Genomic DNA, 27418 nt, shown 5'->3' on the forward strand with positions numbered 1-27418 from the left:
GGCCCACACTCCTGACATTTAGAGTTAAAGCAGCATATAGACTGGGATTAATTCTCCTTCATAAATATGAAATAATAAATTAAGGACGAAAGTGCACTGAAAGGCCGCTTTAGGGGCTAATCTTTTAAAGGGCGGCAATGCTTCACTGAGCCAGGTTTGCCTGTTAAAACTGTAAATCAAGGGCCACCAGCTAGGCAGGAGATCTTTCTCTCCCACCCTTTTTGGGCCCACTCTGTCTGTGAGAAGGTGAGGGGGACTTTAGCACAGGCTCAGCTCAGCAGCACGGGGAGAGGAGGCGACAGGACACAGACGGACACCCACTCTTTCCCCAGGCCTCAGCCAGACAGGCACATTCACCTGTCTTCGTTGATTCCACACATGCGGACCCTCTCACTGTTCATCCAGCTGTGAACGTTCCCATACAGGGGGGTTGCTGAAAGCATGTCGTCTTCTTGGATGGCAGCTTTTCCTTAAGCGTCTAGTCTGTTTAAAAAAAAAAAAAAAAAAAAAAAAGAATCCCAGGAGTTTTAATAAAGAGCCAGAGAGTGAACGAAAGAAGCCCTCTTTCTAGGCAATTCATGCAGAACACAGACTCAGGAAGGCAGACCTGTGCTCGACGTTCTAGATGTCCAGGAGCAAAGGCACACACTTAACCCAAAGGTACAAGGGAACTAACTATGACTTTCCAGGCAGGAGGCACTGGAGGCAGACACAGGGTTAAAGCGCGGCGCCTGGGTGCCAACGAAAGCACAGCACATGTCACGCTGCCCCCTGCCCCCCTACCCCCCTACCCTTTCCCAGTCTTTGGAGACACCACACTTGGAAGTGCATGGTGCTGGATCCCAAGGAGCCACACACCAATCCTTGCACTTGCAGCTGAAAGGATTGGAGTGGTGAAGGTACAACAGTCAGGTACAGCAGCTCAAACTGATGCATTTCCAGGGCTGAGGTGTGTACAATATACAGATCGTGGGTTAAAAGGAGTTGGTGGGGTGGTGAGCCACCCCACCTGAGCCCTAGATTAGATTAAGCACTGAACCTGGGTGGTTTGGCCTGGGAACTGGAAAGGTAGGCTGAGTAATTCAGTGATGCCTGCTCGCTGGGGACAAGAAATCATTAGCGAGCGCAGAAGTCTTAGCAGCCCAGGCTGCTGTGCTATGAGCCGCAGGCACACTGGGAGCGGGCAAAAGCCACCCATTTCCCACCCACAGAGAGGGGGAGGCTGCTGAGGAAGAGGAGAGCAAGCACCTCTCTCCTCCCTTCCTTACCTTCCCTGCCCAACACCCCCACCAGATCACATTCTAGTTTGCTGCATGAGTGAAGGGTCAGAACAAGCTGCATTTTATTAACAGGATTATCACGGCGCGTGATTTATCCTCGTGCAGGATTTTAATTGCTCTTTGGAGGTTGAGCCGTTTCTTTTGACTGCGCTTCAGCCCATATCCCGCTGTTAAATGCTGGGTTAATAAGTAGGGGAGCCTTTAATGCCTGGGACCGATGGCCCTTGGCAATTCCCTGCTCACAAACACATCACAGTCTCCCTTGTCCAGGGCAGGCCCTGGCATCTTTAGATGAGACCCAAACCCAAGTGTGAAATCACTGGTGTACAGATCTCAGAGGAACTTTTCTTTCTCCTCCCTCCCTCACACACCCACCCACACAGTTTCCGAAAGCCCAAATGTTCCCAAAGTCCACATGTTTCCTTTGTTAGCAGGAAAAAATATGCAAATGGTTGCTTTTACACTTTTGCACCCAAAGCAGACTGCCAGGTAGGCTGGGTTAGAGGCACCAGGTCCAGGGACTCTTTCTGAGAGGAACCAAGGATGGGGTGGGAGACCTAAATCCAAAAGCCAGGTTATCCTTCGGCATTTCTTTGTCCTAACTAGGTCTTTTGTCCACCAACATCCCCTGTGGGACCCCTATACATAGAACACCGTCTGTTAATAAAGAGCCACACACACACAGACACACGGCGCATAGTTAGAGCTCAACAAGGAAGCTGGACAAGGAGAGGAAGAGGCAGAAATCTCAGGGTTGTGACAGGCCTGGTGGGATTTTGAAGAAGCTATTTCTCTAGGAAGCACCTCTTTCTTTAGACAGACTGGGGTGTTTCCAATGTGCTACACTTTGGTGCCGTGAAAAGAGACTCAGGTGCTGAGGAAGGTTCTGTAGGCACTCCTGGGCTTTTCTTCCATCTTCCAAATACACAAATCAAGTTGGGGGAAGGCCACCAGTAGCACAGGGCCCACAGGCACATTCAACTGAGTATCCCTCCCTAAACTCTGCCACCCCTTCCAACAAAATGAAGACATTCTGGGTGGCCCAACATTGGTGGAGCCACACCGATTGGTGCAAGAGTCATGGTTACAGGCTACTGCACTGTGCCATGCCATCCCCTTGCTGTGTGCCATGAGGATACATCAGGAGCAAAAGGGTCACTTAACCAAACACCTAAGAAAAGGATGAGGGAAGAAGAAAGCGTGTGGCTACCACACTTCAATGTTCTGGTGGCCCAGGATTCAAAACTGGCCTTCCCTTAAGCGAGCTGCTTCCTACACACCACACCTCCTTTAGTTGGCCCCAGTGACAAGGACCTCTGGGGCTGCTGAAGAAATAGGAAAGATGCTGCCTCAATCATCCTACTGAGCCTCGTCTTCCCCAAGAGCACCAGGAGCCCCCTTCCCTTGAAAGGTGTTTTCTTTAAAAGGGCACCTTGGACTTAGCAGAAAGGTGGGTGCAGTTTAGAGACACATGGGGAGCACTAGGTGCTTTCAAAGCTTCCCCCCATTTTCCAGGGCTGGTCCTATGGGGTTTTCAATATTAATGCCACCCAGACAAATGACACCGGGTGTAGGAATGAAGTGTTCTCACATGCACAGGCCTCCGTTGGAGTTTTGAGGCCAGAGTTTGTGGTTCAGTGCTATTGGGACTGGGGGTGGGGGTGGGCAGGATAGGGCTGAAAACGAAGACGCAAATGGGTGGGGTATGTTGTTAGGTCCCGGTGACTATACACACATACACACTTACAATCTTTAGCTGCCCCATGAACTTTTTGTGAACTGTTTAAAAGTGGAGGTCTGTTGAACAAACAGTGGCGCCACTGCCAGCCATAATTTCATTGCAACAAGCTAAAGACTTTTAACTCTTCAGGTTCCTGGCCAAAGATGAAGCTGAGTGGAAAGGACCAATGAACTATGGCCCTGCCTGGCTGGAGCCCCTTCTCCAGGGTAACAGACATGAGCAGCCCAAATCCCCAGCAAAGGTCATACTGCCGACCCCCATGCCATTATTTAAGAATGGGGAACCCCCTCCCCCATCTCTCTAGGATGCAGAACTTAAGGAGGCCTTGGGGTAAGAAACAAAGACTGAGAGGCAGAGATACAGCGATGCTCATCTCACTCTACTTCTAGAAGCAGCTGTGGAAACAGTCAGGGTCTTTTTTTTTTTTTTTTCACCTCTAAGGAAATGCTTCAAAACTGACTTCACTGCCCCTTGGCTGTAGGACATGGTGGTGAGGGCAAATGACGTGATTTAGATGACAAACAGAGTAGGCACTTTGCTGCTACATGGTAAGAGGCTCATCTGCCCTTATTTCTCAATGTCCCCCCACCTTTTCTTCCACACTCAGGCTATGCTTCTAGAAGTGCCAAGATGTGTGAAGTCACTCATGAAAAGCACTTTACAAGCACCAATCTGCTTCCAGTGTGAGCTGCTAAGCTACACCTTGGCTCTGGGATTTAACCCTTTTTTCCAGCAGTAGAGGGAAGCAGCCAAGGAGGCAGGACAGGGATAAAGAAAGAAGATGGCTGAGAGAAAAGGTCAGACAGGGAGACTGAGAAGAGTCTGATTTCTAAAGCACAGACTGGGAATTGTAGTGGCTGCCTCCTGGAACACCCAGTTCCAGGGAGAGACCTGCCTTGCAAAATGCAGACAATCACCGAGTGGACTCCAGTTCTTGTCTGGCAGTAATAGAAAGCACAGGAGAGCTTGGGTCTCCCTCTACAGACTTGGGCTCTGGAAGCCCAGGGTTATGATTAGAGTACCTGGGCTTGGCCTGGACTGGTGCAAGGGCCTGACTGGGAGAAAGACATGATGAGGGACCAAAATTAGAAACTGTCATTCCTGGGAAGCTGCCCTCTGTTACAAAACATGAGGGGGCACAGGGTCCTGAGCAGAACCCACCACCACAATTTTGCTGATTCCTGCCTCGAGGACACCATTGCGGAAAAGGAGAGAAAGTCTGTTTTTCTTTAAAGGTGATTTGCCTGGCAGACAACAAACATCAAGTTGAAAGGAAGCAGCATGGCCGTGAGAGGCTGGGATGAGTGAAGGGAGGGGAAGCAGCACAGGCTACTCTTGGTACCTCTCCTTTCTCTCCACTCAGCTCCTCCTGGCACCAGGCCACTTTCCCCTGCCTCCGCCCTTGAGGTGGCGATCAGTTCAAGTCTGCAGATCACAGTAGTCAAGTGGCAGCAACAAAATGGAAAGCACCGTCACCCAACTCCCTGAACTCCCATGCTCCACACAGACACGAACGGGGCCCCTTCCTAGGATCTCTCTCATGAGGCACCCCTTGCCCCCACTTGACAGTTATCCAGTTAGTGGCCAAGGAGGTCTATGGGGCCTTCCTGCGCATCTGAGCAGGCACCAGGGATCCCAGCCAGTGTGCAGTGAGCTGGGGACCTCCTGGGGGAAGGGGTCTGTCTCTCACTGCATAGCTGGCTCTCTATGGAGAACATGCAAGGATGCAGTCACTGCCTCCACTCAGCTCCCACCCTCATCCACTGCCTATCCCTGGGCAGGTGGCTGAACCTCTACAACCTTGGTTCCCTCATCTGTAAATATTTGGCACTGTGTTTTCCAGGGGATTAACCTGCACTATGGACTTGAGTTTTGCCTGGCAATAGCTGCTACAGGCCCGGTTTAGCCCCACTAAACAGCATCTGACTCCAGTAAACGTACTGTGTAACCACCTCGGAATCACTGCACAGTTTCTCTGTGGCCATGGGAAGGCTGAAGCAGGGACACAGGGGGCCAGGCCAGGGAGGGGTGACCTTCAGCGGAGTTGTGTGAATTTCATCAAAGCCCAAAGTTAACCATGCGGGAGCCCTTCCTGGGTCTGCTCCAAGCGCAGACTGAGTCACCCACAGTAGCACTTCTCCACTGGTGTCAAGGGAGGAGTGGAGAAGTTCCTATTTTAGGATGGGGGGAGGGGGCTGTGTGGTCGTTGGCTCAGTCTTCCCTCCAAGAGTGGTGGAGGGGAGGAAGGTTGGGACAAGTAATCCAGCCTGCCTAGGCCATCTCTTGGCACACTCCATGCCATGCACATTGCCTCCAGAGGCGTCCCCACCCACGGCCCAAGTTTTGCATTAGTAACAGACTGAGCTTCGGAGCAGTGGGGGTGGGGGCGGTGGAAGAGGGCGAGAGGAGGACGGGAAACTCACACGGCCCTGACCTTTCGAACAAACAGAACCTTCCCTGCCTCCTCCCAGAGTGCCTGGGTCAGAACGGGAGAGCCACTCGCGTCGGTCGGGGAGTGAACTTGGCCTGCGGAGGTGGCGGCAGCGGCCAGGGAGAGGCGCCCCCTCCCCCTGCCTCAGCCCGGAGCGCGATCGGTCGGCAACAAAGGGATTTTCTCTCCCACTACACACACCCGTGCTGCTCAGGCTCTCCCGCCCCCTCCTTGCGGCTCCGCCGCCAAGGTCCCTGCGCCGGGCCTTCCAGGAACTCCAGCTCTCTGGGAGGCTGCACGATCTCCGCAGTCCCCGGACCCTAGCTAACCCTGCGGCCCACGCGCTCCTCTGTGGTGCCCCCTCCTCCGTCGCGTCCCGAGTCTCTGCCGCACCTTCTGTCCCCACCACTGACTCTTTTGACAAAAATGAACTTTCGGTGGGCCTATGGAGAACCCACGATACGCTGCACAGCCCAACCGGGTAATGGGTATTGCAGACCCCTCCCGGCCATCATCCCGGGCTCCCTTCCAACCAGACTGGAGTGTTACTCTCTGTGGACGCCCCCGCCAAAGATGCAAACCAAGTGCAGCCAACTATAAAGAAGGCGTGCGTTCAGAAGGCGGGACACCGGGAAGAATCCACTGGGAGAGCGGCTGCCTGCCACACACTCCCCACTAAAGGCAGAGCCATAGCCTCGAGGCAACTCATGAACCAACATCAGACACTTCCCCTCCCTACCCCCCCATCCCTAACCCCTACTCCCCCAGTTGCCGGCCAGGCCGCTTTTTGCTCCTTTCACTTTCTTTCATGGTTGTGCCACACAGAACCACGTGTGTGTGCAAGAGGGGGCCCATTTGTAAGCTGGTATCCCTCAACAGGAGGCAGCCCAGGACAGGAAACATAGGTTGAGTGCAATCAGCCACCCTTACTCCCACTTTCCCCTCTCCTCAAAACCCCACACACCCCCTTGTGTCTAGTCCCTGCAGAGCTGGGGTCCCTTCCCACTTGGGGGCTACACAACCTGGGGGGCAATGCAATGCAGTCTCCACCAGGGCTTTGCAAGAATAAACTGCACTTTGTGCAACACCCCCCAAAGGAACAAGCTATACCATAAGGCTATTAACAGCTATCATTAGTATACGCAAGAAGCACAAAGGAACTTTTTACAAATAAGAGATGCATAATACACAGGGTCCTGTGATGTGCACCCTAGTTCCTTGCTGATTGTGTGCTGCCTGGGAGTCCTGGGAACGCTGGGGTGAGGGTCAGAGTTGGAGAGGGGCTCCCACTTTCTTTGCAAGGAACAATAGGAACCCCCGTCTGCTACTCAATCTTGGAACTCGCAACACCCCAAACAAAGCTGTGAAACAACTGCGGTATACATGGAGACCCATGAATTTTTGTAGCTGTTCAGAGCTTAATTACTCCTCCTTGATCCGTGGGACTAGACACGACACCACCAAGGTTAAAATGCCCCGAACAGCGCCGAGCAGATGTGAGTGAGCTGGCAGACGCGCAAATGAGGCCTGCCTCGGAGCTCGATAACAAGTGACTAATACATTGCATATCGTTGAAAGAAAATTATTTTTCTCTAATTTGCATTTGCTTGGGGGAAAAAAAGCCAACCAGAGTCCCTCTTCACAAGCACAAGTCTAATCCTGGAAATACAGCCCGGCTGCTTTAAGAGAGCTGGAAGGAGGGAAAGACTGCCAGTGTTTTGGCGTTGCAGGCTTGTTTATCTTTCCGCCTTTCCTCCAAGGCGAAACTCGTTTTGCAAGCAACATTCCTACAGAAAATGGCACACGTCATAAAAAGAGACCAATTTATAGAACTGGCACCGAAGTTCATGTATCACTCCAGAAGCATCTCCCAGCTCCTGACTAGGGAACCCAACTAGATGTAGAAGTCCATGTTAACACTCAAGAGAGGGTAGACTGGGGCTTGGGCAGGGGCAGGGGCTGGGCCCCCCAACCCCCTCGATGAAATCAATCTGCAGATATCCTGTAGGCTGTACATCCAGAGCCCAAAGTTACACAGGACAGGATACAGAATTAAGCCAGCTCTCTAAAAAAAACCCAGGGGCCAGGGCTGCGAAGATTTCAGCCTTGGGATGGGGGTGGCAGGACGCACAATTTCAACACCTTTCTGGCCCTCCTGGCCAGCCATGCATCTCCAGGACTGGCTGAGTGGGTGATTACTGCCACCAACTCCTCTCTGTCCTGTCCTTGCGCCTCCTCCCTGCAGTGGCTGGCAGGGGACCAGGAACTCAGGCACCCCATGGCTGTGGGCATCTAGTTGATTATTAAGTCACAGAGTGGGTGGTGCTGTGGGCAGACCTCAGGACTGCACCTTTGTGTCCTGTAGCTGAAGGCACGTGCACTTCTGAAAACATGAAGGCTTGGGAGAGAAGGCTAAGGCATGCAGGTCATCACAAGCCAATTTGCACTCCTCCCCCCCACCCAAAACACATCCCTTTGGGTCCTGAACCTACACACTGGTGGTTCCAATCTGCAAAACAGTGCCTGAGTGCACAGAACACAGCACCCGCCTGTCCAACTAGTCTGAATAACAGAGCCATTTCAGAGGGGGAACAACGGCCTTCAGAGCCTCTGCAATTTCCAGAAAGTCTTCAGTTAATAATACATTCTTTTCCAACAAGCTTGTGCTGGGCTCAAAGTTATTTTCTCAAATCTTTAAGACCCTGTCATGAGCAGCTGAGGACCCAGGTCTACAGATCCCGGCCAAACCCCTCCAGTGACACTCATGACCCCATGGGCCTCCTTCCGAGGCGTCTGCCTTCAAATTCCCTAAACCACAACACACAAACCGTCCTGGAGCTCCGTCCCAATCCTGGGAGCAATAAAGGTGTGTGTTGGGGGGGGGAGTGGGGGTGGTGGTGCTGCTGAGCTTTCTTTCATCTGAGGACGCTCTGGCCAGAAAGTGGCGGCCACCTCTGCAGCTCTCCACGGGCCTGCATAGTGCGCGCTTTGTGTAAGTGCCGAGGAGGCGCTGCGCTGCTCGTGCACCAACAGCTGTCACATTATTTGCACTCGCTGTAAACAGCCTTCACATTCCCCCTTTACCACATAGTTAAAGCCAGACTAACAATCCACAGTTAGAGATCAAACCAACAACAGCAGCATTGTGTCTGCCTTCGCACCAAGCCCAGCAGCTGGCAGGTTTCTCCGGAACAAGGGACCCCCCCTCCCCCCACCCCTCCAGGCTCCAGCCAAAGCTAGCCAAGGCAGCATGCGTTTGTCGCTGCTGATTGTAAAAGCAAAAGAGCACAGCCATTTCGCAGAGATTTCTGCGTGGTTTATCAGCCAGCTCCCAGAGTTTTCTCCTGGTAGCTTGGGGAAGCACCCCTCCCCCCGGTTTTCTCAGCCGGGAATAAAGGTTGTTCAGACTCCCAGGGCTGGCCTCCATGCTCAGCAAAGCATGGGCTGGCCGGCCTGCCCTGGCCATGCTTGGGATCACGGCAGGAGGTCTGCAGCTCTATGCCATGTCAGAAGCTGGGCAGTTCTGCGCATTCTGCAGCCCGCAGCCTAACAACTTCTATGTTTCAGAAATTGTCCAACTCCCTGAATACTTGCTGGTCGCCCCACTGATCAAAATGTCTCCTTTATGATTTTTGGTTAAGTTGAACATTTCCATAATCGTCATTATTAGCGCAAATTACACGCCTAATCGGTCCTTAAATAGATTTTAATTAAATAATCATACAAGGCTCATTTTATGACTTAAGAAAGGCATTACTTTTCGTTATAAACTTTCCACCAGGATATAGAATAACGATAGTAGACAAATAGTTATTCTTTGAGAATCACCAGTAACTGTTGGGCAGAGTATCATGAAACACCCTGTTTCACCTTGTGGAATCAAAGCAGAGACCAGACATACCACATGTGCAAAACTTCCTCCTAAGAAGGGAGAGGGGATTTTTTTCTCCAAATCATTACTTTTGTCTTCTTGTTGGGGCCAGTAGAAATAAACCCCAAATGGCTCCTTTTCCCTAACCATCTGAAGGGACTTCTCCAGTCAAGAAGTCTCTCCTAGAGACCACTGCCCCCACACCCATCCGTTTCCCACCCCTTAGGCTGCTGAGAGTCGCAGTGCAAAGTAGGCAGGCTGTGCTTGTTAAATGCTGTGTAAAATGCTGTTAATAAAATAATAAATACAAAGGATGGAGGCTGCTGGTTCCATGGGTGTTTTGACCGGAAATGCCTTGGCACTTGTCATGTGTTTATGGGAGGGCAGACAACTCCAGGATTTACATAGTTTGGACATTTCTGTACTTCATTTATTCTTTCCTAAATGACGTAGGCCTAGAGCTATTTCAAGTTTGCATTTGTACAGAACTGTTAAATGCCTAAGAGTTTCTCCAATTAAATCAAGTTTTAAACCAGACCAAAAGCTGTTGCGTACATACTCTGATTCATCTCACTCCATCCTAGGCCTCTGTTGACAGACCCTCAACAACAATCCAGTCTTTGCTCTCCTCACCTTCACCACTTCCCCAACTCCCCCCTCCACACCCAGGCACCTAGGGCAAAAGTTAAAGTATCTTCAGATTACAGGCAAGGCCCTAGCTACAAACTGTGGAAATCACCAGATAGGTGCATCCTGGCCATATCTATACCCTACCTCTAAAACTGAGCTAAGATGGGGGGAAAACTGCTGGCCTGGTAAAACCCACTGTTCACAAAACAATGTCAGCAAAGGCTGGAAGGCATTCTTTAGAGAGGGACCAGGGATTCATGCCTACTGAAGCTCTTTCAGCACAAAGGCTCTTAGGGGAAGAAGGGAAAAGGGGTGGGGGGGGGGGAGGAGAGAAAGGGAGGGCTCCTGTTTCAGAGCAGGAATCCCCTGAGAGTCAAGAACCAAGTGTAGCTTCAATCAAACACTGACTTCCCCTCTGGGAGTCGAGTAGGAAACCTGATCACAGTAGCTTACTACCGGCCTGGATCCATACAGGCCTGGTTTTCTTCTCATGCTAGTAATTTTTAAAAATACATATCGATATAAAAGAAGCAATCCCTGGCAGACATTATTGAAAACCACACTGAGACCTCATAACATCCGGACTTAATCCCTATCAAACAAACCACAGCACCTCTGGCCTCTGCAGCAGGCCACCCCCCTCACCTCTTCCAACGAGGTCTCTCCCCTCTAGCCACTGCTGTTTCCTCCCCCCCAAAAAATGACAGGAAGACTTGCCAAGGAACACCTAGATACCAGTTCTGGAATCAATTCCTAGACATTTAATGATCCTATACTGGGGGGAGGGGGGAATCCAAGTTCTGTCATATGGAATCCTTTAAAAGGCAGAATGCTAAGAGGTGTAACAAGGGAAAGAGGCACCCACAGCAGCAGATCTGGAGGAATATCCTTGGGAATACCCTTGAAGGGGAATTCAACCTGTGTTGTTGGTCCCTGGGACACTGGCCTAAGCACATCTCAAGGGCAGCAGGGAATGGAAGAACAACCTATAGGAACAAGATCAGGCATTCAAAGCCATTACTAATCCTCGGGGCCTACTGTGTGCCAAGTATTCCTCTTTGATCCTAAAGGTAGATAATTATTCCCAGTCTTACAAATGAAGAAACTTAGTGAGGCTCAGAGGCCATAAATAACTTGCCCCCAAGGTCACACAGCTAGTAAAAATGGGCCACGGTCAAACTCAGTCCTGGAGTTGCGGAGAGGAGCCAATTATTGGTCTAACTGTGCCATTTGAAATCCCCTCTAGAAGTTCAGAAGGCTTCCTTAGACCATGTACTCGAGTATACCTATGTAGCCCAGTCCACAGGGAGCTTGGAACCCAGTTTCTCCCACACCCAATAATCTCTTGGTCCATTAGACATCTCCCAATTTCCCCCAACATCCTACACACCTTCCTAAACTGTAATACTCTGGTGTGAGGCCAGGACTCCTGGCAATACTCGCCTCTCCCCTCCTCCAGGAGCACAGAATAGGCAGGGGTAGGTGGGTCACTACTCTCAGGTCTCTGCAAACAGTGCTGACTCCTGGTACAAGAACTAAGCTTGCCACCCTAGTTTTGCCATGTAAAGCAATAATCAAATTATCTAAATGGAGAAAAAGCCCTTTAGAAAGAGTGCCTACACCTAGGTACCTTTCCTAGAGTTATAATGAAAAAACTCCAAGGATCAAAGGGTGAGGAAGGGAATTAAGAGGGAAGTGGCTTGAAAGATCTACTGGACCCCCAAGGGTCCCCACAAAAAACAAAGCCCCAAGAAAAGGCGGGGTGGGGGGCAGCACTGGTTGTCTTTCCTTCTCCCAATTTCTTGTCCCAAAAGCAGGCGTTGGCACCCAACATCCCCTTCCCACCCCATCCCCAATTTTCAGGTCTGCCCCAGGCTTTCAAATGCTCCGGTAAATACCCATACCCGATGCCACAGGATCCACTGCTAAGGGCCGTTTGCAGCTCCGTGGGGATGAAAAAGGGGGGCAGGGGCACCGGATACTCGGCAGCCCCTGCGGGCTTCCCGGCCCGGATGTGCGAAATGGCTCCAGGAGTGATGGCAGGCAAGGGGTTTGGCAGCGGGAAGGATTGAGGTGGTGGCAGAGCCTGGTCCTTACCCCGCTAGCCAGCCGAATACGCCCCCGCGGCACGGCCGCCCCTGGCTCCTGGCTCTTGGCCAGAGGCTTTCTCTCTGGATTTTTAAAAACTTTTCGGGGCTGGCGATCGGGGTAGGGTTTTCAGCCCCCGCCCCCAGCTCCGTGCACGGCCTTAAAGCCTCCTGGGAGGCGACCCCATCCCAGGCACCGCGAGACCGCCGCCCAACAGACGCAATCACCGCCCCCCGCCCCGCCCGCTCTTGGGCCACCTGGAGCGGGCGGCTTAGCCAAGCGATCGCCGTCGGGCGGAGACTGGGTCTGCCGCGCCAGCGGAGGAACTCCTCTCAGCTTCCAACGGTCTGGGCCTGCCCGCGCCGCGCTTGCAGTGTGCCCAACAGTCGCACGCTCTGCAAAAAAAGTACACTTGGGGAGAGGGGAGGGTTATAGCCTGCTTTTTTCTCCTTCCCTAAACTTCACATGCAAGAGTTATGGGTGCTCCTGGCACGACTGAGAGCGATCGGGTAGAACAATAGAATGGGGGGTGCCGGAAACGAATAGAAGACCCTTATAACCCTCTCCTCCCGCTCTCAGTTACTATTAGCATTAAAAGACATCAGTGCCTTCAATGCAATAGTGCTCGTTTATAACTTTTCCCCGCTGGGTCCCTAAACCTAAACAAGCCTCCCTCCTCATATTACGAAATCACTAGGGCAAAGATCGCTCCCAAATCTGTGACCTCCCCGAAACTCTAGGGTCTTTTACCTGCTCAGCCCCAGGCAACCTGACCTGACTCACCCTCCCCACCCCCCACTCCCTCAGTAGTTCCTCCGGTTTGCACCTAGACAATAAATTTAGTTTAATTTAGCTTCCGGTCTTTAATTTTAGCAGGTCTCCTTTTTGCATGCAAATCAATATGGCAATTACCATCTAAAAGCTCGCCCAGCCCCGGGTCAATGTAAATTGATCATTGTCCGCCTTCCACAAAATAACACCGGGAGTCTGTGGTGCATAATGAGATTATACTGGAAACTGTCTTTTAGATCACAAATTATATTTTATGCTGTCAGGATCTTCTAGCGGACTTCCCCGCTAGTCTAATCCCAGGAAGCCGAGCCCATGGGTGCTGAGGGGCGGTGATTGGTGGTGAGACATGGCCATAAAAAAACAGGTGAGGAACCCCATTTCTGAGACCCTCGAGTAGGGGTAGGCAGAGATGAGCTTGTGCTGGGAAAGGGGGCCTTCTACAACAACACCGCGTTAAAGCATCGCTCATTAATTTCCATCAAACACAAAATCAGATATCCCTTCCGGAGGAGCACGTTGAAGGCAACGAGGGAAAGCCGTCGGGGCGGGCCAAGGGCTGGCAAGGAAGGCAGCTCGGCAACCACTGGGGAGGCCAGAGAAGACCATCTACTCCTGCCCCAGCTGCTTCTCTACCCGGACGCCACAGTCTAGGCCCCAGCAGCGCAGTCAGCTTTACAAACAGACGGGATCCTGCCGGACATGCACACTGGCGAAGCAGCCCGGGCGGGTCCTGGCGGACCTTGGCCTCCCCTCCCAGGATGGGGCGAGGCCCCAGTAGGCCCAAAGCGTGTGAGCGGGCGGCGGAGGCCTCCGAGCAAGAGGGTCCTCTCGCCGAGAACACCGCTCTCCCGCCCCTCTGCAGCCCCCAGGGCACGGGTGTGACCCAGGACCTAACAAAGGGCCTTTCTGAGTTCCTTTCGGTCTCCGGCGGCGCGCCGCGGCCCCTGGCCCCGAGCGGCCCCCAACCCAACGATGCCCGGCTGGGTCAGGCTGGGTCAGCGTGGCCCAGCGCCCTCGAGGAAACCACCAAGGTGGCTTTGTGAGGGCTGCCGAGTTCCTGAGGACCGTCCTGGGGTTTGGGCGGTACGGCGGCCTGCGAGCCTGCCGCCTAGACCTGCCCCCGCGGGCTCCACCCGAGTGCGGGCTTCCCAATAAAAGCTGGAATTCCCAGCTGGGCTCAAGACAAAGAGGGACCGCGGCAAATCGAGGCCGCGGGCAAACCAAACCCTAGCCTATAGTATAAGTGTGTTTCTGGTGTCACAGAGACGCCTGCTAATCCACCCTGCGCAGGCTGTCCCTGCATGGTCTCTACTCCCAGGAAAAAGTGAAAGCATGGTCCCCTTTATTCCTTCCAGAGGCTTCTTTCGGTTCCGTTTATCAGTCCACTACAGAGCCTGTACCACCTTAGCAGACAGGAGGTAAAGTTCACAATATCCACTCCTCCTGACCTGAAGTGGAAAGCAATTCGTCTTTTTCCTCTACTGTCCACTCATTCAAGGTCAACTCAAATTCTCTTAAAGTCCTCCTACCTGCTCAACACATTCCCTTCTCCCTGGCTCTAGATGGGAAGAAACTATAGCCAGAAGTAGTATTAGTAACTGAGGACTATCCACCCTTAGTGAGGCTGCCTTGCCCCCAGTTTCCTTCTTGCCAAAGAAAGATGCGTTATTTCTCTATGTGTGTGCACATGTGGTTGTGTGGCCCACACTTCCGTGCCCATGATGTCTCACTCTACAGGAAAGTCGTCAGGCACTGAAGAGTTTTTGTCATGCAGCTTGTGTATCTAAGCATGGATGTATGCATATGAATGCTTTTTGTGTTTCCAAGTGACCCTCTTCACACCTTTAAATGGGCTTTTGTCTCTGGAAAGCACTTACAGAAATTCTGCCCCAGTTTTCAGCTCAACAAAGTCTGGGATTTTCTCTTAGAATATCCTTATAGGTCCCTGCATTTGCATATCCATGTTTACATTCCTCTTGGCCAGTTCTTTATCTCTTATGTATCTCTTGTTCCATGTGGGCATTGGAGCCCGTGTCCTGATTTGTCTCAGCACATGTCATCCAGGCTCACATCTTTATCTGAGCTTCCTGTCTAGCTCATTCGCCTCCCCTTTTACTTACATTCTTACTCTTGCCCATAATGTGGCTCACTCCCAGGCCAGACCAATATGGTTTGCAGTACAGATGTAACTAGAGGATCCCCTGGACCATAAACCCTAAAAAGGAGAGGACAGGGATGGAGACAGAGGCATATTACTGGTGATTTATTTACATATAGGGTAACCCACGCACCAATTTCAACCTCTGGAATGAACCAGACCAATGTCTGCAGAGTCGTATTAAAATTTTAGACCAATTCAATGTCAACCCCATGTATGTGTATACAAATGATCAGTCTTGTGACATATCACTGTTCAACTCCTGTTCAGAGGCTGTCTCCCTGCACATATCTAACTCTCCACAAGTTCATGGTTAAAGTGTGTCTATTTATACACAAATCAAGGACCCCTTTGCTCTCTCCAATGCATACCTGTACACATTGAACTAGCATTTCAGGCTGGGTCTCCATCTGCAGCAGTCTTGCTCAGAGGCCCCACCCTGCTACAGCTCAGAGCAGACCTCCCCATACCGGATTCTCTCCATTAATTCTCTCCGGGAACACTGAGGTCTACATCTGCATCTCCCAAACTCAGTTCCTTAAGTGAGGGTGCCCATTGTGTGTGTTCACACCACAACCACTGAGAAGTACCCAAAGTACATCATCTAGCAGCTGCATTTAGTTTGTCAAAGAATCAGCCCAATGTACCAGGACTTGAGAGTGAATACATATGAGAGGTAAACCCTTGGCCCCAATTCCCACTCTCGCCCCCCCGGGGGGGCTTACTAGGTCTCCAGGAATTTCTACTAGGCTCTGTACACACACACACAAACCCATTACACTTTTCCATCGCCTTTAAAGGGTTAAGAGAAATCCTCGCAGCCGTCCTCCACCCAGCTCTCAGGGCCCGAAGGCTCGCTCGCTGCTCACGGGAGCCTGCCGCCGCCTCCGCGGCCCGCCCGCCTCCCCCACCCCCCGTCCTTCAGTCGGGAGGGAGCCTGCACGCCTGTCTAGACCGATCTATCACACGTACACCAACAACACCCGCGAGAGCGCGGAGACCCTACCCATGTCCTCCTGCCTGCACGGTTCCCAGCGGACAGAACCTAGGGAGCGTGACCGCGCCTAAGGGGTGGGGTGAGAGCCTGCCGCCGCGGGCCGCCCGGAGCGCACCGCGGGTCCTTCTCGGCCCCGGCCCCTGGCGCTCCCGCCAGCCCGACTGCCGGGACACAAGTCACAGCTCTGCGCGCTGGGCAGTCCTATTTTTATCTTGTCTAATCCCAAACTGGGCGGGGAGCACAGGCGTCGTGCTTAGAGAACAAGAGATAGGCGAGGGAGGCGGGGAGAAGCAGCCAGGCGGCGACGCGAGCGAGTTAAAGACACAGTCGAGCCGACAGACAGACAGAAGGAAGAGCGGACTGCACGGGCCTCACGGCGCTGCATGCACCCAGCCGCCCAGCGAAGTTCCACTTGCCTCAAACCGCCGTCCCTCGCTGCCGGTCCCTCCCTATTTCCCATGAACGCTCTTCGCAGCCTGGGCCGCGGGGGGCCCGGCCTGTGTGGAAGACAGAGGCCCGGCGGGCCCTGCGAAGGGCTGGAGAGAATCGCTAATGAGCTGCGCGGCCCATTGATCCGGAGAACACTTCCTAATTAACTCTCAGTCACCTACTGGTGACAGCGCCTGAAAGGACAGCGCTCGGGCCGTCCGAGCCCCAGCCCCGACCTGCCCGCCGAGCGCCTAGCGCCTGAACCCCGCGCACTGCCCCCGCAGCTACCCCAAGCAATCCCGGTTAGTGGTGGCGTATGCCGCACACTGAAGGCCAGCCTCGGATTAAACCCGGACTGCATATTAATCACCGCCATCTCCTCCCCTCCTTCCTCCACGCGGCGAAATCAAGCCCAAAATAAACACAAGAACGCACTGCCAAACCAAGACCAGATAACAGGTCCAGGGAGGGATGGGGGTGGAGTGGGTAGGGTCGAGAAGCAGAGGTATTCTCCAAGTGCCCACGTACACGAGTCTTCGAGTCCGACAATTAAAATGCCTTCCACACAAGCAATTCTGTTGGCAAAACCGAATCCAGGACCTCGTAAGGATTGATTTCGGCTCGCGGTGTCCGTTTCCAGTGCCACAGGAAGTGTCAGATGGCTAGAAATACCGAAGTCTGCGTTCACCACCCACTATCTTCTGGGGTGGGCCATTTCCTCCCCGTTTTTACCCCCAGGACATTTTAAGGATTTTCCTCTAAGAGGTTACCCCTAGAACCAAATACCACTATCTATCTCCCCTAGCCTTCTCTCAGAAAAAGGGAAAAAAATACCCCAACTAAAACCCTGAGTTGTCTAGTCTAGACATAGCGAAGCTGTGCGAATACCTATTTGAAGCGCGCTGGCTTCTTTTTAAGGTTTGTTTTTAAATACACATAACCCTCCCCCTTCCTTCGCTCTTCCATTTCCCCAACCCCCACCCTTCAGACGCCGGCGGCGCGCGCCCTCGCGCTCGGGCACTCACAGCCTCCGGCTGGAGATCGCGGACTTTCTGGAAAAGATTCATTAAACGCTAATTAAGCCTCGCCCGGCCTCGGCCAACGCGCGGCCAGACTCAGCCGTCTCAGAGACCCGGGGACATGCCCACTCGAGAATGTGAACACCAGGAAGCCCGCCGGGACCACGCGTGCCTCGAACCGCCCCACTCCGCACACTGCGCCCCAGGGCTTGTTTCGTAAACACAAGGAGGACGTCGCCGCCGCCCAGAGCCCCGGAGTTGGCGGAGGCTCTGCAGCGCAGTCGCCCGCCTGCTCGGAGCGCAGGCCCCGCAGCGCCTCGCCCTCCCCGCCACAACGGAGGGTCGCGCCCGGTGCGCAAGTTCCTCTTTGCCCTCAGCCTCTGCACCGCACGCCCTCAGAGTGGGACCAACTTCCTCCGGCCACAGACTCATACACGCCCAATAGGGCTTCCCACCAGACTCCCCCGCTGCCCAGTGGAGGGCCCAGGTCTCGCCACCACCACCCCCGCCCTTCCTTCCCGCCGCGGCCCCCGCACGTCCCCCCACCCCCACCCCTGGGGGCTCGTAACTTAAAACCAACCTCGCAAGAACGGGGAGCATCGGGGTGGGAGGAGGCGCTTATTATTTTAAAGGAATATTTACAAAACAAAGCGTCTGACCAGGCAGGCGGGCGGACGGGCCGAGTCGGAACCCCTCGCTCTGCTGGATTTCCTAGTAGTTTTTTTTCTTCTTAAATCCACGTGATTCGCGCTCTGGGGCAAGCTAAGAAAAAAAACCCGGGACTCTCCTCCCGAGTTGCGCGGCGCGGCGGAGGCAGGTCGAGATCTGCACCGCCCGGGTCGTCCGCCACACACCCTCACGCACGCACACGTCTTTCCACTAGGAGAAAGCGACCGGCCCCCGGAGAGGCGAGGCGAGGAGGCGGCGGCGGCTGGGGGTTTTTACAGTTCTTTCCCGAGTCGAAAAAGAAACCAGACGGGAACCCGCCGCCCTCCCCTTCCTGCTCACAAGCTAACGCCGAGCTGAGCTTCCCAGCTTCCAGCCCAGCTCCCCCCGCCCCCTGCGCTCGACTTGCGGCGCTCGGCGGCGACCGCGCTCCCGCGCAGACACACACGGGCTGCAAACTTCCACTCCGCGAACTCCCTGCTCTCCTCCCAGTCCCCTGGGAAGCTGCAGGCCCCCCGCCGCGCGCCCCCCCGCGCGGTGGCCACGCATGGCCGCTTATGTTGGCTGCATTTTTAATAACATAGGCATGAAATAAAAACGAAAGGAAGCAAAGCAGTCAAAGGGAAGCGCGAGAGAATCTGAGGAGCAACCACTGGCGGGCGGGGCCCCGAGGGAGGGGGCTGGCTGCATCCCGCGACGCGTCCGCCTTGCCCGCCAGTCAGCCCGCGCGGCCTCCCCGGCTTAGGGTGTTCGGGCACTGACCTGATATCTCCGGCCGGGGAGTAAGCAGAGACTGCGATTCGGCGCTCTTAAGTACCCCCGCGCCCACCCCCAAGTAGAGTCGAGACGGCGAGGAGCAGCGAAAGGCGGTTGGGTGGGTGAGGAGAGGTGTGCGGGGTTGGAGGAAAGTGGGCTGGCGATGTTAGCAAGCGGAGAAGGAGCCGGGCCATGGAAGCGCGGCGAGCAGCAAAGTTTGCCGTCCCCGGCTGCCCGCAGCCCGCCCGCAGCACCACGCTCGCTCTCCTCCCTCGCCGTCTGTTGCCAGCCGGCAGCACTCGGGAGTCGGCCCCGCCGAGGGGTGGGCTCTGGGCCGGGTGGGGGCGGGGCGGGGCGGGCTCAAAGCCTCCGGGCAGGTGGCGACAGCCCCGCGCGATCCTCCGGGCTCCCGCGGCTGGGCCGAGCTCAGCCGGGCTCAGTAACTCCCGCGCCGCCGCTGTTGCCGCCCGCGCTCGGGCAGGAGCCTCAGCGCCATGTTGACGGATCGCCGCGAGCGCCTGCTCGGGTTGGGTGTGTGTGTGAGTGTGTGTGTGTGTGAGTGCGTTGGCCAAGTCGTCCCTGAGCGGCGACAGCGCTGCTTGGGCTCCCCGCCCGGCGGCTCGCGGGCTCCCCCTCCGCAGCCGCCTCGCTCCCGCTCTCGATCGCGGTCTGGGCTCCGGCGCGCGTCTTCCCCGCAACCGCCGAGCTGTGCCCGCGTTCAGCGAGGAGCCTAGTTCTACCTCACCTTGCCGCTGGGAGCCCGGGCTCCGTCTGCCGCCGCACGCCGCGATCCCAACGCGTCCCCCCTCCCTGGTTCCCTCCTCTTCCTCCTCCCCCTCCCTTTACCCGCCCTCCCCCTCCCTCCCTCCCAGCAGCCGCCACCCCTCCCCCCGCAGGCGCAGCGCTCGGGCGACAGCCGCCCTCCCGCCGCCGCCGCCGCCTCCAGCTCTCGCAAGTTTGAGCTCCCCCAGCCTTCGCTCACCCTCCGCTGTGGCGCCTCGGCGGTGGGGTTTCGGAGGGGTGATTCCCCAGGAAAGGTTTGCCCGAGTTTCCCCAGCCGTCATCGATTCCTGGCCGGGCTTGTTTCACCTCTCTGGGTCCGAACCCAGGATCACTTGGGTAGCTCCCCACTCGCCCCTTGCGTTCCCCTCCCCCGCTTGGACCGAGTTGGCTGCGCACACCCAGCCTGGGCGCGCGTCCTGCGCAAGCCAGAGATCGACTCGGGCGGCGGCGACGGCGAAGGCTGCCCGCTGATCCAGAGCCGAGGGGTTGGGGGCGGCGGGGGCGGCTCTCCCCGCCGCGCGCCGAGACTCCCCTCGCTACCCAGAAGGCCAGTGGAGGACCGCAATTACCATAAAGCGCCTCGCACTCAGCTCAGCCAAAGCTGTCAAACCCCAGCGGCTAACGCCGCTGCCTCCTCTAGCCACCAGCGCTGCGCTCTCTCGGTCGCGCGTCTCCTCCAAGACGAAGGAGAGCCTGACGAGTGCGCGTCGGCGCTCACCACCACCCTGGGTCGCCCCTTCTTCCCGGAGGAGCCCTTTCCATTTCGGTGTCCAGAGCTACCATAAAACACCACCCGGGACCACAGACGCCGTTCCGCCCCAACTCCGCGCCCGAGTTCCCCGGACGTTTCAATTGTGTGGGAATTGTTTGAAGAGGCAGCGAGGGGGTTGGGGGTGGAGGCTGCCCGTGGGGCACAGGGAAACGGAGGGGGGCGGCAGGAGAGCGGAGATCCGCCAGAACTTCTCCCCATCCGCGGGCATTTCACAGTCTGCACCTTAGAGGGTTGGAGGTTCCTTCCTGGCCCCTCACACCGGCCTCGGGAGATTATCTCCCGCGTTTTATTTTCCTTAGCAGGGAGCAACTTTTGGCTTACACCGTTCGCCCCATAAATTTCCACTCGGTAACGTCGTGCTGATCGGTGCTCGGCGGCGGCGTACAGCCTGCGCCCGCAGCAGTTCAATTGACACGTATTGAGCTTCTCCAGCGCACCCAGCGCGGCGCTGGGCGCAGGAATAGGGCGGGGGCAGGCAGGCCGGAGGAGGGAAGCGGAGAGGAGAGATTCCGGCCTCCCCGGGGCGCAGAGCCTCTAGGGCAAGCCGAGAAGCCCCAGTTCTCGAAGCTGGCGGGAAGGAGTAGGAGTGGGGGAGGGGTGTTCCGGCCTAACCGCACCCAGACCTCGAGGCCCGGACTTCGCGGCAAAAGGTAACCCCACTCGGCTGCACGCTAGGGTCTCTTTATGCTGGGGGTGAGGGAGTTTCTTTCTGCCTAAGTACAAGGCTGGTGAAGGCTGGATGAGAGCATCAGTCCGAAATGGAGGTAGCCTGTAAAACCACACGGAAAGTTTTAAAATATCCTGGAGTGTCTCCATGCCAAAAATAATCAAAAAGCATCTCAAGTTGATTACTAAGTCAAGGTCAAAGCCAAAATGAGTTCCAGCTAGCAGATCCCTTTTAAAAATTAGACAATACTGACTGCAGGACTAAGGGTTAGGTGCGATTTTATTTATTCTATCTTAGTTCTCAGGATACAGTTATAAAAAGAGACCTTTTCAAAGCAGAAGTGAAACATCTCTACCGTTTGAAACCCGAAACTTTGGGCAGAATTAAATCTTCATGCTCCAGAGCTGCTTATAACAACTGATGCAAAGGACAGGCAGGCAAGTGCCCACGAAAGCAGTGACTAGGCCTGCTGGGCCACCACCATTTCCAGTTCCAGGACCTGCGGATGCATAAGGAATGCATGCCTTTTTCCTTCTGGAGGTGGATGTCTCTGAAAGCTAACCCACACATTTTTTTAATCTCCGGTAACAAGCAGAAAGACACCTGGACTATTATGCTGTAAAGCTATTTTTTATAAAGACATTTTAGGGCCAGACATTAAAAGTTATTAGACTGAACGCATGCAAGTTACGGACACAGCTGGAGAAAAGGCCTCTGGTTGTGTGTTGCAGCAACATTTTCTTTTTGAAGCGACTCCTCTTGTTCAAAACAAGTCTAAAATAACCGGGAAGGCTGAAGTTTGGTATTTGTGGGGAAATTCTCTGAACGTGGTTCCAGGCAAGGAGGGCGCTGTGCCACTGTGGGCTGCATGGGAGAACTGGCCTGGGTGAGTACGGAGTCATGCCAGGCTCTTCCGGTTTGGTTAGGCCGCCACAGAGACCCTGGCCCTGCGCCAGGCCACCTTCTCTCCCCTTCTCATGACTCTCCAACTCTCCCCCTAGGCAGAGGCTTTATCTGGAGTTAAGAGTTGCATGTAAGCGTCCATAACTTTTGGAAAATCCAGGAACCGAGCGAAAGCATGAAGCCTGCTGCCTCTGGAGTCCTGTGGCCTCCCAGGGCTGCTGACAAAGGGGCCTGTTTGTCTAACTTTAAAAGTCCTAGAGTTAAAATGAATGGGGGGCGGGAGGTGGGGGGTGGGAGGTGGGGGTGGGGCTGTAAACTGGAAGGGGCCTAGAAGAGGGTTGACTGTGGGAGAAATTTGATGCTGGAGACAAACAGGCCACTAAATTCGCCTTTGACGCATTTTGCAGCATTCACACACACACACAACACGCAGATTTTAAGGAGCTTCGCCTCCACTGTGGTATCGTTCTGCATGCGGGCTGGTGGGATTAAAGTGTTTTGCTTCCATCTCCGAGGGATACATTTTCAACTCTGGGATTTAAAAAATATTGAGTCCTAAGAGGCATGAATGTGTGTGTGTCAGGGGGGAGGTCATGACTCATCGGGAATTTAAATGTGCTATTTTCCAGAGGGCTCTAAGGCAGAGGGTGGGCAGGGAGTTTACACCTATTGGCCTGGTTGGTTAGAATTGTTCCAGGGAGAAGAAAGCTCATGAAGGGCAGTCCCATATTGTCTCTTCTCAGGAAGGGGCTCTGGGAGCTGGTATCCACCACGGAGACTGCAGCATGTGCCGGCAGCCCGAGCCTTACCCTGCTCCCCACTTCCCTGACCTCCCACGAGTCCCCAGGGAGCTGACCTGGGGGTCAGACTGCTATACCAGGCCCTCAGCAAGGGGAGGATTTCAAGAAGAGGAGGAGGTGGAGAGAGCCAGTGAGTGGAGTTCAAGGAAGGGGAGGTCGCACAGGCAGCAGAGAAAGAAACAGGCACAAAGGTGTGCAACCACCCCTCTCCCACCCACCTCTTGTCCCCTTGAAAGGGTCTCCCAATTACAACCTGTGGCTCAACCTCAGGCTCTCAGGCCCTCTCTTGCTGCAAATTCTAACCAGGCTCTGCAACTGCGCAAGCAGGTTGGCACTTTCAGGAGCAGGCCTGGAGCTGGACAGCCCTTTTCAGCCAGGCTGACTGTGCAAGGCCTGCCAAGGTCTCTTCCACAACTTCAACCACTGCCCAGGCCTAGGGGAAAAACACCATGCATCCTGTGGTGAGGTACTTTTACCTGGTGTTTGGGGGACCTTGGGATCCCAACATTTTGTGTGGGGTTCATTTGTACCATATATGTAGGATCTAGATCATAAAGATCTGTAGGCCCCTGAAGGCACTCTTCAGAGGCTGTTCTCTTGTCTATGACACCAGTTATTGGAAACAATATGATTTGTGATTACAAATAACATTTTTACTTTATATAATGTGAGCTAGCCTATTCATGTTATTTTTTTGAAACACACAAACACCCACACTAACAAGTCATCCCTGCTCACTTTGTAAAAGATCCATTGGCCCACCCCCAAGCACAGGACATCCTTGTCCCAGAAGTTTCAGTTATCTGGAAACATCTAAAGGTAGCTGCCTTCCAAGGCAGGAGTCCACTAGACTTGGGGATAGCCAGGTTGAAGATGGCTGCTCTTTCTGCCTAGCCTTTGAAGGGTTATTGGGGATTTCGTGAGAAGGAGAGTCTAAAAGGCAGGCCTAATGTGGTGGTAGCAACTGCCTCTTGAAATTTCTCGTTTGGGCTACATTAATGTCAGACTCTGGGCTCCCCAACCGAGGCACCAGTGGGTGGACAGACCGTTTACACTGAGGGGCTCACTGGGTAGATGGGTGTCAGCCAAATGGGCACATATACAGGAGGCATCGGGGAGGCCTCGTCTTGCGCTCCACTTGGCCCCAGGTTAAGAGCCCTGGAAGCCACCACTCTGGGCCAGATGCTCCTGCAGATAAACCTAGCTGCCACCGCCAGCCCTAGCTGCTTATTTAAGCAATGCACCTCCAGCTCCTACATTACCCAGCGGGGCCCAGTGAGTGGGAGCCAAGTAGAGAGGTGGCGAAGACCCACCAACTATTAGCCGGCGACCCTAACTATTAGCCGGCGGACCGGGCTTGAGGCCTCTGGCCCCAGCCATTTTGTATCCAGCGTCCTTCCTCCACTCCACTCCCGCAGCAGAGACACACCATCCGGAACCCCTTTGCGGGCACTACCTGAGAGGCTGGAGGGGTCTGGAAGGCTCCGCCAGCTCAGTCTCTAAAAATATCTGGGTTCCCCACAAAGTCGGGCGCAGAGCTGAGCGGCGCGGGGTCATTGCCTCGGGGAGGTCAGCCAGGGGCAAAGCTGGAGGCTGGCGCAGGTTTGGATTCCAAAGGGCCGAATCCTCGGCACTTTTTCCCGTCCCCGCTCCCCCTCCAGGCGTACTCTGCCCTGCCTTCGCCCTCAGTGCTCCTCCCCATTCCTGCCTGCGTCTGGGGCGCGTTAGCCGCTGTGCAGCCACCGGCGGCGAGAGCGGTGAGGGGTGGGGTGGCGGGGCGCAGGGCGGTTTGTGTTGCGAGGCCTGACAGAACCTTCTGTGTGCGGCAGAGGGAGGAGGCTAATGCATAATGCACAGCGCCTGGAAGCCCGGCCATTAGCGGCCTGTCGGTGACACAGACAAACGACTGAGAGAGAGGGAGGAGATCCAGCTCGCTCTAGAGTTTAAATATACCAGCGTGGAGGGGAAACGCCATGATTTAAAAGTGTGTTTGCAGACACTCGCATATATTTTAATGATTTCCAGCAGGCCATGCGTCCCAGGCTTGCATCCTCCTCCCCAAAAGGGGGATGTGTGTGTGTGCAAGGGAATGAAGGCTGAGTGAGAGGCCTCAACCCGAGACCCACCGCCAGCTTTTGAAAGATGAAGGGGAGGAGAGGTTGGTAAATGCGGGGCGAGAAAGCAAGGCCTAGCCAAACGACTCAAGGCCATCACCAGAATTTTTAAAAGAAATCTGGCCATCGAGCCTTCCACCCCGGGCCTGGGCCCTCTACATTGTATTAGAAAGGCCTGGGGGATAGAATAAACCCAGCCATCCTTGCTTCTCCCAGGCCCGAATCTTCCTTTTAACACTGACAATCGGAGACCTCTTTCCTCCCCGTTTAACACACTAGTGTTTTTTAGCAATTAAGGCGAGAAGGGGGTGGGGATAAAGATAAGCCTTTTTTTTTTCCGCCGTGCAAGTGTGAAAGATAAGATAACGCTAAGCTGGGGCAAAGCGGCTGCTTACAACCTCCCCTCAGCGATTTTGATCGGTCACTTCTTATCTCGCAAAAATGCTCCTTTCGAAAACTGCATCAAAAAAAGAAAAAGGCTGAAGGAAAGCATTTTCATTTGGAAGTGACATTTAAAACCCACCTCCTTTACACCAGCAACCCCTCCCCATCCACAGGGCTCTCCAGGAAAAGTCGCACCTCAACTGCAGGGTTGCAGGCTTGAGGAAGGGGTGCTGCAGGATTACTAGGGTAATTTGGCTGAATAAAACCAGGGATGTATGATGAGGATTTATCCCTCATCCAACCTCAAGTTCGCAATCGGGCTTTCCTTCTTAGTTACTGACCGGTGCTTTGTGTTTCACCATCTCTCTCCTGTGTTGAAACTAAACAGGTAGTTATATTTGGGAAGGCCATATAACTATGTCAACACGAAGTGGTTGTTCAATGCGAAATAAGAAGAAACTGCTGATTTCTACAAGCCCCTGTAAAGGAAGGAAAAGGCATCACGCGCCCCAGAACCCAAGAACTCTCAGCCGAACAGGACTGTCGGGGAGTTTTACAAAATCCTTTCTTCCGCACAGAAATTTCACGAAGGGGTTTCCGGAAGGCTTTGTATTTGTTGAGGAGGGTTTCAGTATTGAACTCCGGGCAAGCAGGGCCGCCTGTAAATCCCCCCAGACCAGCCGCTGGCTCCAGATCGCAAACATCAAGAAGGGCGCCCCAGGCCGAGTTGATGAGTCTCTGTGCCCACCTCCGGCTTAGAGCTCTGAAGCTCCTACCTCCTCATCCCTGATCCCGGGTTCGCACCTTGGCGACGGGCGCACAAGGAGCCTGCCCCCCCTCCGGGCCAGGCTGCACAACCTAAAGCCCGAGGCCAGCAGCGGCCGGACTATCCCCGGGGGAGCCGAAACCACCAAGCGGGGAAACCCCTCCTCTCGCCCTTCCCCGAAAAGCCTGGCCGGGGCGTAGGCGCCGAGCGAGCGGGCATCCGCTGACAGCCGGGCCTCACGTAAGGCCCACACGCGTCCCATTAGTCAGCCTGAGTTCCCCTCAGGCGAGCCGTCTGGCGCGGCCCCAAGGCCCGGCGCGGGCGAGGAGGGGGTGCAGAGCCGCAGCGAGCTGGGAGCGGGGCGGGGGCGCGAACTCTGAGGGACCCGATCGAGCTCGGTTCCGCGTTCCTGGGCCCGCGGGTAAGCTGAGCCGGCGGGGCAGGCCGCTCCCTGGCTGGCGCCGAGGCGCCGAGCTGCGCTTCACGTGCCCGCCATATCAGTGGCGGCGGCTGCGAGGAAGGGTGGGGGCAGGGAGGCGCGCCGCAGCTCCCGCGGGGTCTCAGTCCTCCGCCTCCCCGCTGCGGGCTGGGCCGGGACCACCCCGCAGCCCCCAACCCCGCTCGAGCCGAGAGCTGCGCTGCCAGACGCCGAGAGGATCCTAGGGCGCCGCTCCGAAAGCTGCGCGGCGGCAGCAGCCAGGGGAGGGTGCTCCTCGCGGCCGCCCCGGGAACTTCCCAGTCGCCCCGCCACCTCCGCCGCAGTCACTGCGACCGGAAGCCCTGCGCCGCCCAGAGCGGCCTCCGCCGGGCCCCCAAGACTGTTCCAGGCGAGGGCTGGACGCGCGTCACCCCTGATCCCTCCCGGTTCTAGGCGGCCGCCCTAGCTCTGGGGCATCCCCATTTAAGCCCAGAAGACCCTTCTCGCAGTCCACTGAGATCTCCCTCTGTTACCGCTATAGGCGCGCCCCATACCCCCACCTCCAGCCCCGCAGCTGGGACGGGAGCGGCGCGGAGCCGTCACTCGGGCCGGCCAGAAACACCTGCTCCCCGGCCCTGCAGCTGGGCGCGTGGTGCCGGGAGAGGCTGCCTACTGTTGTGTGCAGAGATCGCGGAGGAGAAAATGGGGCTCAGAAGCTCAGGGCTAGGCGCAGCCTCGTCTCGGCCGCCCCATCTCCCACCCCTGCTGTGCGATCATGCCTGAAGCCTGGGACTCGGGTCTCCTGAGGGTCTCAGGGCTGTCACCCCTGGGATCCAGCTTCTGGCCTTAAGAGGTCGTTCGCAAGACAGATGGGACAAAACCTGTTTTGGGAACCTTCCAGGTGTCCGCCCCCGCTCTCTAAACCAGACACACTCATCTCCCCATGACCCCTC

At 55.2% G+C, this 27418-nt stretch overlaps 1 protein-coding gene across 12 annotated transcripts in view; it reads right to left on the minus strand.

Annotated features, from left to right (window-relative positions):
- The window catches only part of BCOR (BCL6 corepressor), a 108909-nt gene that overhangs the window by 24174 nt on the left and 57317 nt on the right, over positions 1-27418 (minus strand). For 2 of the 12 annotated variants that reach the window (XM_036879508.2, XM_036879501.2), the window contains exons 1-2: positions 18865-19118; positions 358-483 (exon numbers count right to left, since the gene is read on the minus strand). The exons of 1 other annotated variant lie outside the window; for it this stretch is intronic. In XM_036879508.2, coding sequence (XP_036735403.2) covers positions 358-443 — 86 coding nt within the window. In that variant the 5' untranslated portion in view covers positions 444-483; positions 18865-19118. Of the gene's footprint in view, positions 1-357; positions 484-18016; positions 18037-18095; positions 18318-18864; positions 19120-19603; positions 19676-19840; positions 20148-27418 lie in introns of those variants that run through there. 9 more of the 12 variants (XM_036879511.2, XM_036879510.2, XM_036879503.2 and 6 more) reach the window with 7 other exon arrangements.

This window comes from Manis pentadactyla, chromosome X (assembly GCF_030020395.1).
Source record: "Manis pentadactyla isolate mManPen7 chromosome X, mManPen7.hap1, whole genome shotgun sequence".
In the NCBI taxonomy this organism is placed as follows: domain Eukaryota; kingdom Metazoa; phylum Chordata; class Mammalia; order Pholidota; family Manidae; genus Manis; species Manis pentadactyla.